At 37.7% G+C, this 12,156-nt stretch overlaps 1 protein-coding gene across 2 annotated transcripts in view; it reads right to left on the bottom strand.

The window, feature by feature from the left end:
• ntm (neurotrimin) overlaps positions 1-12,156 on the bottom strand; it is a 554,851-nt gene that overhangs the window by 52,866 nt on the left and 489,829 nt on the right. For both annotated transcript variants that reach the window (XM_042500021.1, XM_042500020.1), the window contains one exon: positions 6,497-6,729. In XM_042500021.1, coding sequence (XP_042355955.1) covers positions 6,497-6,729 — 233 coding nt within the window. The remainder of the gene's footprint in view (positions 1-6,496; positions 6,730-12,156) is intronic.

Below are 12,156 nucleotides of genomic sequence, written 5' to 3'. Positions count from 1 at the left end.
TGCCTAGTTTTATATGTCTATTTGTTTTCTATGCATGATGCTTATTTAGTAGCCTTATAATCTGTGTTTTTGTGACTTGTTGGCATTTAGTAGATGAGGAGAAGACAGTAACTGAGATTAAAATGATTATTAAATGCCTATATGTTCATTATTGTTTGACTTGGTTAAAAGACAGTTTTCATGTTATTACCAGATACTAATTAGTTTTTCGTTTTTTTTCCCTCCCTGGCGTGGCAGCACGCTTCTGTAATTTTGTCCTTATGAATCTTTAATTAACTGCTGTGTAAAAATGACACTGCGGTACATTTTATTTAATTATATACTTATTTTTGTGATGCAGGTATGAATACCCTGCAAGGAACATTGCAAATGTTTTGTTTTATGGGACACTGTGCAGCTGAGTGATTACTGGCAGATTTTTGAGCCTGATGGCCATACATAGACAGCTTTCAGAATGAGTCTATATGGTTGTACTTCAAATATTCTTTTACATAAAGATTGACATACATAATCAGCAGCAAATCATCTTCACGCTTCACCATGTGTTAGTGTACCAGCTGTGACGACTTTGGTCTCTAAGTTTTCAGGTTTCTAAGCTTTTAGCCCCCGCAGTGCTGGAATTGGATTCAATAAACATTCCAGTTTCCATTCAAGTACACTTGTAGATGAAATAAGCAAACATGGTGCACGCGGTTGGTTCTTTGATGATAATTATATGACCCATACTGGTGTATAACACGACGAACAGATAGGAAATTCCGTTTGTATGCCGGTATTCCTGACATATTTTGTTGTAAACTTGTTTTAATGTTATACAGTTAACTGCACCTCCGCTCCCCCATGATGCACAATGAATTGTTGTTGTTGTTTACTGTTCAAATGATGAAATTGTTTCTAATGGTTAGAGCCATTAATATGGGTGGATATGTATGGTGAACTCTATATGTGATGGCCTGTGTCTGGCAAATTAATATGTTTGATTTGATGAATTCAGAGTTTTTTAAAGTTTGCTAATAGGCTCAGCTAAAGATTATTGTTTTTTTTGTAATAGGTGTCAGCCATTAGGATTAGTGCTGGTCTGAATGTAAATAACAAACCAAATAAAAGACAAAAAGTCGAGCATCCCTAATCATTAGTGTTTTTGTTGTTGCTGTTTTTTGTTTGAAGTTTGTTTTTGTTATGCATGTTGTTTTTTTCTGTATGCTGTATGTGTTGTTGTTTGCGGTTGTAATGGACTCCGTCTGTTATTGTTGTTGCTGATGTTACATGTTTTATTTAATGTGTCGCCTATCATTAACAAAAATGAAAAAATAAATATATATTAAAAAAAACACACAAAACAAACATTCTTAGAAAACTCTCAGAGAGCGCCTAACAAACTAAAAAGGCGGTCTAAGCTTCCTATTTGGGAATGACTTAGAAAAGGTCTCAGAGCAACTCTGAACAGGGGAAGGACAGAGACTTTTATCTTAGTAGGGAGGTTGGGTTAAGCCCATTGCCAGGTATGATGGCTTCTTTTAACAGATGTGATTGGTTGTCAGGCAAAAGTCCTTTAGTGAGCCTGCATGATGTGGACACCAAGTGGAAATGAAATGAACTGCATGATAATATCAGACAGTGAAAGCGCTTTTTGTGTTATCACACTGCTGCACTGCTGCATGTTTCCCAGTTGCCAAATATCTTTTTCCTTATTTTTTCCTTTTCTTTCTTTCTTGATATTTCTATTGTCTATTACCTGCCAAGAAACTACCACTGTAAATTATCAGTCCTGCTAACTCCAGCATATTTACATTTGTATTTTATACTGATGTTCATTAATATGCCATGTCCCTCTTAAATAAGCCTAAACATAATGCCAGGTATCCTCCCTAATGTTATGGAAGGTTGAGCTGTTGCTTTAAGTCAGTTTTGAACCGAAGTGACCTCCTGTGTCCGCACTGTACAACATGCTCTTCAGCAAGAGGCTCACAGTCTGCAGGGATGTGCATCAGGTCCCTCGTGACCTGTGACCTGACCTGCTTACATATGTATGTGCATGACTTGAAGGAAGACACACAGAAACTGATAAGAAACTAATTAAGAATGGTTCTTGATAAGTATTCAGTGATATTATTCTGTTGAAGATACGGCAACTCTTCATTTCCATCTAATTGGAAATGACAGACAGGGCAGATGGTTCAAGTAATATCAGTAATCAGATGAGAATAGGAGATAGCGGGTAACCCCACTTGAGTGTTGGACCCTGAGTACCAGCTGTTCTCTTTAGTGAGACTCATCAGATCCCCTCTGTCTCATGCAAGTAGACCGGGACTGTTGGTCCAACTAACGCCAAAACGAGCAGCGGCAAGGGTCTGAGGTTCAGATATACTGTAAAACTTCAAGAAACAGCTCAGGCTATTATTTTCTTAAATCACTGAACTCACTACTCACTCATATTTAGGACAGGCGTCTATACGGACAGGCTTTTAATTCTTTTCACACAAAACCTGCTCAGCAAAGATGGAACTACAATCAAATTATTATTATTATTTGTTGTGCAAAATGCACAAAAATGAACTCAAAAATATTTTTGTACAGGTTCTACAAATGTAAGGGTAATTTTTAAGAGCCTCAAGAGCCTGAAGCGCACAACCAGGGGACTTTTCATTTCTCTCTGCACTCTCAACCAGGCCGCCAGGAAGTACCCCACGCTCTAAAGCAAAATTTACATAGTGGCTGAAAGTGGAATGACACTGGAGAAAGACTAAAGATATATAAGACCCAGAAAGACTTTTCCCCATTTGCTTAACATTGGGAAAGAGACCTCCTTAAATCACTGGATCATTTTTTTGAGACATGTTGACTATTCAGAACACATTTTTTAATAGCCATTATTAAAAACATTAAGTCCTAAAGACGTAAAATGCGCTATTTTCCTTATATAGAGGTATTTCTCCAGACAGAAAATGAACGCGCATCGGACCCGCGGAACTCCACCGCGTGCACGCGCATGTGACTCTTGGAGCCCCTGACACAATACAGGCTTCGTGCCGGCCGTAGTAATGGATATTTTTGAATCATAATTCATCATTTTTACCAGTTTACAACACATCCATACGCTGTTGGCTGTAAAGCCTGTAATATGGACGTCTTACCGTGTCTGTATCAGAGACCGTACATACAGCCTACAGTCAGTATTCAAACTACCGGTTATCAGTGAGCAGCGCGGAGCTCTAGTGACAGCAATTAAACGGTACTGAACGTAGTATTAACTTAAAGTTGAGCTGTGTAGTCATACACAGGGCAATGTTACAAGGCACCACCTTTTATTATATTTTTGTGGGCACATCACTTTTTGATTCTGCTAATTTCATTTCTCCGGTCGTGATTACGATATGATTCCCTGATAAGTTGTTTGTATATTTGTGTGTGCATAGAGTAATAGGTATACCATTATCTGATTATCACGTGAATAATAAAACCAACAGCACCGCTGTCCTTATACCGTCAATTCATGTCTGTTGCTAATAAGCTAAGCTACCAGCTTGTCTAACATCAACAGTAGTAGTTACCAGCAGCCTCCAGCTGGGAACACTGTCAAAAGATAGATGCTAGACTGGATGGGCCGAGTCTACCATCAAACTTTTGACAGTGTTCATAGACTCAAAATATATTTAGCACTCAGCTTGTTATCCATTTGTGTGCTCTGATTAATAAATGTATTCTTGAATTTCGAAACAGTACCCTCATGTTGTCATTGCATGGGTAAATTAATTAATTTAAAAAAAAAACCAAATTGCCCCCTCGGAATTTTTAACATCCCCTCAGTCAGTTTACACCTCTGGGATGAAACTGTTGGACATACAAGTCAAATGTGGACCTCCCTGTGAAATTACAATCAAAAATGAGCTGACAGGCCTTTGTGATGAATTAGATTGATCTAAGTGGTTCAACAGTTAATTGAAGGCCTGATTAAATAAGCACTGCATTATAATTGCAGTATTCAATAAACAGCGTTCATGCATGTTGTGTTTAGTGTGCAGAGAGAAATGAAAAGTCCTGGTGGTGCGCTTCAGCCTCTTGTAGTCAAAGTGAGTGTTACGAAAAGAAACTCTTGGAAAAATTACCCTTATTTTCCTCCTGATTTTTTTTTTTTGGCCCCCACCAAAAAATTTTTTTTCTTGCCCCTCGGGGCTTCTGTAAGTGTGGGTCGAATCAAGGTCAATGGTGGTTTTTGGCAATCTTCAAACTGAACATGCCATGTCTGTGTATATTTTTTACTGCACAATGGTGACAGAGTTTATGGGAGACCGTGACATGTCACTGACACGAGAACTACCTGTGTTCCCAGTTTCCCACCAAGACAAACACCTGATCATCATCATTGTGTCAAGGGGAGATCTCAAAACAGTGAAAGACTAAAGCGTTGTTGGCTTTATATATATATATATATATATATATATATATATATATATATATATATATATATATATATATATATATATATATATATATATATATATATATCTGCACATAAGAAAAGTAGGTAAAAGGGTGGCACTCATACAAGATATGCACATGCAACGTTTTTGAAACGTTTTTGAAAAAAAAAAACAGATTCTCATTTTATTTGCATTTTTGTATGGTAACAACTTGGTGAGTCTTCCTAGTTGTTGTCATGGTAGTGGCACCTTTTTCACTCTTTGAAATTTGTGCAGAATCAGGCATTGTTACATGATGTGATAAACATGTATTCCTGTCAGCAGTTGTATTTTCGAGAGCAGGCTTTTTGATTTTGGTTGTAACAAGGTAAATATAATAGCTTGTTTTCAGTTTCTTGAAAAGATAATGAGTACTGTAGATGCACACTCTGGGTATGATCATGGGGAAAAAAAATCTTAGCTCAACTAACAGTTTCTTTTCTGTTGTTTCAATTAAAGGTGTTTCTTGAAGATCAGAGGTGCTTGTGGTTGTCACAGGAATAAAAACAATCATCACACAGCATGTCAGGACGCTGACAGTTCACACAAGGGTGCAACTGTCTATGAGTGTGATTTTAAGAAGGCAAAAAATTATAAAATAAAATGCACTTTGAAGATTACTTCTTTAAACAAAAATAATAAGTGTTATTATCCTCACTGCTTTCACAAGTTCAATAAAAAGTTCAGTTAAAAGAAATGTGGTTTTAAAATATAAAAACTGTTAATGGTGTCTTTATTGATGCATTTTTGTTGTTTGGCATCATGTTTCAGAGAAAACTGAGAGCAGAAGAAATCCAAACTTAGCCAATATAATCTCTCTCATTCTTACAGAGTTGAATGCACCTTATGAGCAGCACTTTATGCTACACACATCATCTGCATATCCAATTGAGAGCATTACACCACCCCATTATGCTATGTGTACACTGCGCAGTGTACCTCACTGTGCCTGGCATCTTTATGAGAGCATCATTACAGCTCCACACCACACATCATTTTAGCCAAAGAAACGTAACATCTGGTATTCCCCATTAACCTCATCTAAAGTCGTAAGTGAGAACACACTCCCCTCCCTCTCCTTGAGCAAGGCATTTAGCCCCTAATTGCTCCAGTGGAGCAATGAATGAGGAAATGAGATTCAAGAAAGAGAGCACACTTTGGTTTGTTCACTTATGCCCTCATGTGCTGATGCTCAGGAATAACACAAACATCAGACAGTTACACTAGATCAGTGATACTCAATTTATGGCCAGTGGGGCAAATCTGGCCCCCGATAGGGGGCCAGTTGGCCCCTCAACCATTTTCTAATTCACAAATATGAAATGAACAACACTGGGAAATGTTATTGCAATTTTAGTATACATCAGGGGCCAAAATGCATAAAACAGCATCAAAATACAGCTTGCTTATCAGTAGAGGATCCCCCACAACTGCCAACAGAGGTCCTAGCTAAGCTTGTAATGTCCCAGGATCCCAGAAACATCTGAAAATCCCATAAACATCTGAAAATCCTAGAAATCCCTAAAATCCCTTATATCCTTATATCCTCGAAACGTCCAAAAATCCTAGAAATGTCCTGAAATTCAAGAAATGTTCTAAAATTCTACAAACATTCTGACATCTTAAAAATGTCCTACAATTCAAGTAATCTCCTAAAATCCTAGAAATGTCGTGAACCCCTAGAAACATCTGAAAATCCCCAAAACATCCTAAAATCCTTAAAATGTCCTTCAATCCTAGAAATGTCCTAAAAATCCAGAAATATCCTAAAATCTGAGTAACATCCAAAATTCCTAGATATGTCTAAAAAAATCTAAAAAACATGCTACAATCCTGGAAGTGTCCTTAGAAAGGAAATATGACGGGGCTGCTGCGACTGGCCCCTGACCCCCTGTCATCTTGCAAAAGTGGCCCTCAAGCAAAGCAAGTTGATTATCTTAGCACTACATATTCTTATAAATGCTATTATTATTTACTGGTATAGTAGTATGAGTTGCTGCAGCAGTACTAGTATAGTAGTAGTATATGTATTTTACCTTGGACGAGGATGTGCACTGAGGTGGTTCTCGGTCGTCTGCTCGTCTGAACTGCGCACACATACTGGCCCTCATCTGTCATGTCCACGTTTTCAATCTTGATGGTAAACTCCTCTTGATTAAGGGTCACCAGACTCACTCTGGGGTCCACCGACCATTTGTCTTCTCCGGCATATAGTATACTCGACCGGTTTAGCCATGCTGTGTGTGTAACAACGTCCCCCTGTGCGCACCTGTGAAGAGACAAAAACAGCATTGAGAAAAGGGCTTCTACCAAAGATTAAGTGAACACAGTAATGACAAATATATAAAATGTGTATTCAGTATATTCATTGCTGCTCCATGCAATGTATACAATCAAGGAAAAAATTCAAGTGCAACGTCTGTCACACACTTCTGTACATAAGGACTCTTTATTATTCATTGCGAATTTGTGAATGATTTTTTCCTGGGAGGCCGGGGTGGACAATCATCCCACTGATTAGCAAACCTTTAACCAGAGAGGAGGAACTAATCAGTGAAGCCAGCTGGTGTTTGGTTTATATGAAAATGTCTCTATTGCACACAGCTTTTACTAGTGAAGAAAAGGCTCATTGATACTTCTAACAGCTGTAACTGTAACGTAAGACAGTGCGGTGAATAAGGCAGGACTCAGCTGTATTTTACAGGCTTACTTTGCAGTCCTTCCAGGATGTTAAGATGTTGTGAACACAGCAATTGACACAAAATCTGCCAGTCCCTGTGAATTCTGCACAGCCTTTGCAACTTTGTCCAATCACCGCAACTTTACTGCAAAAATTGACTCATTTCATTGTACAGATAAGCACAGCATATTGAGCCACTCAATCTTTCTTTCTCTCTCTCAATTTATCACAGTACTGCTGTTGTGCCTGTGACAGTCTCACACATACACTGACAGAGATCGTGTTAGCAGCTTCATGAGTGCAAGATAGCAGCCTCCGCATCCTGGATATTTTGACTTTTCCTTTGTACAATCTGAGTCAGTGGACACATGTTGTCCATCTTTATATACAGTCTACAAACATCCTAAATTCCTGAAAACATCATACAATCCTAGAAATATCATGAAATCCTAGAAAAGTCCTAAAACCCTAGAAACAGCCAAAAATCCCAAAAATGTCCTGAAATCCTAGAAATGTCCTGAAATTCTAGAAATGTTCTAAAATCCTAGAAATATCTTAAATCCTAGAAATGTCATAAAATCCCAGAAACACCCTAAAATTTGAGAACTTTCCTAAAATCCTAGAAACACCCAAAGATCCTTTAAAATTTTCTTATCTTTTAAAAATAAATTTTCAATGGGGGGACTATCAGGCACACCACCATTTGTCTTCAACGCCGCTACAGACTCATCTTTATTAGAATTGTGTGAACTTTGCAAAATAATATTTTGGGTCATTATACAATAATTACAACATAATTGCAGTTCTCAATTTCCTTATAACAAGGAGAAATGTTAAATGCATAATCGCTTTTAAAACATCAAAATGGAAATATAAATAAAATTGGTATTATTAGCGATCAAGTTAACAGCTTGCCTGGAATACTGACACTGTTTCAATAAGCTTGGTAACAAGACACATTGTACATATGCAAATGAAGCTCTGGAAGCAGTCATCAGGTTTCTTTTGTTAATCTGCCCACACACTTGGTTTGTGACATTCAGACGTGATTGAGACAATGAGGCGAAAACGGCACCGCCGTGCTCCACTGCAATCACAACAGATTGCTTTCACCAGTCACAAAATGCTGCTTTGATACAGGAGCTGGGTCACTGATCTTTGACTGTTTCCACCGAGAAACACATCTGCTGTTTTTCTATTTTTTTCACGGCAAATCTTTGGATCCCGCTGAGAAAATGCTGTCAGGGCTACAAGAGGAAAAAGTCTCTCTCTATGTGAAAGTGTGCCAAAGGAGGAAGAAAATCTCTTGTGTGAAATGCCTGTTCACCATCTAGGCTTATTTAACTTTCTTCTAATTTCTCTGACCTACAGACGAGCAGGGCATCTGAACATTAACCGTTTAAAATGGTGAAAATGTAACATGAGCCCAACACGTTGCAGCTGAAAAACTCTCAGCTCCATTTACGCTGTCACAGCTTTTGTTACAGCATCAGTCACTTCCACATCAGCGGCAGCAGGAGGGTCAATGGCATCCTTGGGGCATCGGTGGTGCTATGGTGGGGAAAGGAGACTGAAACTGCGTGTGTGTGTGTTTGCATGTGTGTGTGTGATCAATACACAGGAGGAAAGGCTTTCAAAAATAATGGATTACAGTGTGTGAGATGGCAAGGGATCAATTTACTATGACAAAGTGGATTCAAAGTAGGGTTTTCATTTCTAATGGCTACAGTAAATTAATTTCCCAGAGCTGCAAACGTATTTCGCACTGTTAAATGTTAACCTTTATAAATAACTCGGATAACAGCAGGATTTGAACTACGCTGGCCCGGTAACATTCCTTTCCAATGAACAGACCTGTGGAGCGCCTGATGAAATCACAATATGTGAAGAGAAGTGATTTGAAAGAGTGATTTAACATCCCTTGGCATGCTCATTCTGCTGACCCCCAGTGGTTTAACCCTTTGAAACCTGAACAAATTGGCTTGATGTCTCTCAAAAACATCAGAAGAAGGCTATAAGTTACAACAAGAACAAGAAATGGCCTGAACATTAGCAAGAAAATAAAGGAAATAAAGTTACAATGAAATAACCTGAAAAAAAGCAAGAATAAATCAATTTAAAAAATTGAAAAATAAAAATTAAGCAAAAATATGACCTTAAGAAAGTGCTGAAAATAAAATAAAATAAAAAAAAAATGAAATTTTATATATATATATATATATATATATATATATATATATATATATATATATATATGTTTACAGTTTTCATAGGCACAGAATACTTACGTCAAGTCAGGCAAACTAAGAATATATGATCGTACACCTACTTTTCAAGTAATTTTCTTACCTCCTTGAACACTTTCCTTTTTTTTTTTTTTTGCAATTTACCAGACATTTCTGGCCTTGTTGCTCATTGCCTTTTTCCCGTTTTCAAAAGAAATCAAATCTATTTTTTCAGGTTCCAAAGGATTAAAATGCTTGTGAAATACATTTGAAAGCAGCAAAACAACACTGATGATGATCCTGACCATGATCTTCTGCAGTGATCTACAGGTGGGCTGCAGGACCTGGTCTATCACTAACACTGTGTGCTTACATGTTTGCCTAAACAGACTTGAAACTTCAAACCAGAGATGGCAGCAACATCCTGCCTTTCAGTCGCTCTTTGAGGTGACCTGCAGACTTACAAGGACACATGCTTTCCTGTACATAGATGCTCAGCCGAGTGGAAAAACTGAAAGCTAGAGCTTTTCTTGGAGGAGGTCCAATGCACAACCTCTCTGGTGAGTGGCATATCTGCTGCCAGCCTCAGTTTCCATGTTAGGCTTTTAACGTTAAGAGATATGATCTCATCAACACAGAAAGGAAAACAGTCCGACTATTGATGGATAAACATGTCAATTCTGCAAGCCACTGCTAAAAGAGGAAAGAAAAGAACTCGAGCTTTCGATATTTTAAGTAAAAAGGTAGACAGAATTCAGCAAAATGCAGAAATCAAATGCAATTCAGTTTTTTCCTTTTTGAAAATTCTGAAGATGGCAAGACAAAAAAACCCAAACAAAAATCCTACTGAAGTGAATACATTGTTCTTTTGTATTGCACTGAGAGGCTGTACATTGCTGGTCTTCAGCTATTTGCTCTTGTGGTTTTAGTCTGTTGCTCTTAAATGTGATTTTTTTCATGCTGTTGCCTTGGCTCCCTTGAAAAAGAGAACTGAATCTAAAAGGGACTATTCCTGATTAAATAAAAGTTAAAGCAAAAAAAATTAAAGGAAAAAAACAAAAAAACAATTAGTGACGCGGCTGCTCCCTGCCATCAGTCAGTAGCTATACCTGTGTGCTCAGCTCGTAAGTGGGAGCCATTTCAAGACTGTTGTGGAGCCAAATATGTTGAAATATTCAAATACAATAGGTGGAAATAACACATTTATACTGCATGCATAAAACTGCATGGTTTTTGCCCCAACTTTTATGGAACTAGCATAAAGTGGGCATGTCTGAAAAAGGGAGGCTGATGGGTACCCACCAAGCCCATTTTCATTGTGAAATGTCCATACTGTTCTTCTTTGGCAAAATTTAACCTAACTAAAGCACAATTTATCCTACCCTCCTAGATGATAGCATGACATGGTTAGTATCACTGAATTTCTTAGGTCTTCTACTTGTAGTTTCATATGATGCCAGTATCATCACTCTAGCTTCAAAGGTCAGCCCAGTGCAGCCTCTTAAAGATAGGAATGTCGGCCAAGATTACCAACAATTAACAGAATGAAAAACAAAACAAAACAAAAAAAGCATCAAAAAAACAAATGCATTATATACGGACCTTAATCACTCTGCAGTTAATCCTGATAGCCCCAATGATAACTCATGATACCTTTTGATACACTGGAATCTATCATTTCTGATATTTAATTATATAGAATGTCTGTAACGGACAGAGCACATGCATTGTTAACGCAAAAGTGTTTTAAACACTATGTTCTTTTGAAAATACATGTCTTTTGGAGGCACTGAGCACGTAACTGGATACATGAGATTCGGGATTAAACTGCAAAAGTTGTGTGACAGTTTGAACAAGGATGTTTGATGTGTTTTTTTTAAATATTTTTAACAGCTAAGGTAAAATATATCAGGGAAAAAGACAAATGCTCAAGAAAAACTATGTAGTTATCATAATAACACATTTAAAATCATGCTACAGAATTATATTTATATATTTTAAGCACTTTTTAAAGAAATGTTTTTGTTTTTGTTTTGGCAGTTTTTCTTTTCTTGTTGCTCTTCAGGGTTGAGGCTGTGGTCAGTACCTCCCATAGAAAGACAGCCTTCAGTAGTTTGCATTTAATTGAGGACAGTCAGTGACACAGTTGACGGTACCCTGGCATGGTGTTTACGCTGCCTTCCAGTTTATGAGGATGCTGCCTCTTTGAGCATGATGAAAGAGTATAGAGCAAGTGCTAAGATATGAGTTGCTGGTCTTTTGATAGTCATTAAATGAGGAGAAATGGAAGGAGAGGGAGCAAAAGCAGCTCCAGTGCCTCTTGTGTTGCAGTTTAAACGACATTAGCAATGTTTCTACATGTACAACAATTCTCGTTCACGTCTTTGCATGCATGTTTATTCAGCACTATATGCTTAAATCCCCCCCCCCGGTGTCAAAATGTTCAGCAGCTAATTGGAAAGATCTTCTTGAATATATATTTTTAGAACTTTATTGTAGAAAATCTGTTTTGATGTGGCTTGTTATTGTAATAAAAACTATATGCCTCACCAACTAAATCCCCCCAGAGAGCAGCGAGAAGTAAAACGAAGGGATAAATATTTTACATACCATATATTCTCCCCTTATCGCTTCTGCACAGATGGCAAACAAAATTTAATCCAAAAAAAAAAAAAAAATGTCAATCCTCTCAAAAGCATGAAAGGAGGAAGGGATGGGGAGATGTGAGATTGGGAGGTGAAACTGTAACCGTGAGCAAACAGCGTCTGGGCTCTACTCCCCATGTGCTTTC

The sequence above is a fragment of the Plectropomus leopardus genome, chromosome 13 (genome assembly GCF_008729295.1).
Source record: "Plectropomus leopardus isolate mb chromosome 13, YSFRI_Pleo_2.0, whole genome shotgun sequence".
NCBI classification, from domain to species: domain Eukaryota; kingdom Metazoa; phylum Chordata; class Actinopteri; order Perciformes; family Serranidae; genus Plectropomus; species Plectropomus leopardus.
The sequence above is the reverse complement of the archived record's forward strand: the minus strand, read 5'-3'. Positions and strand labels throughout refer to the sequence as shown.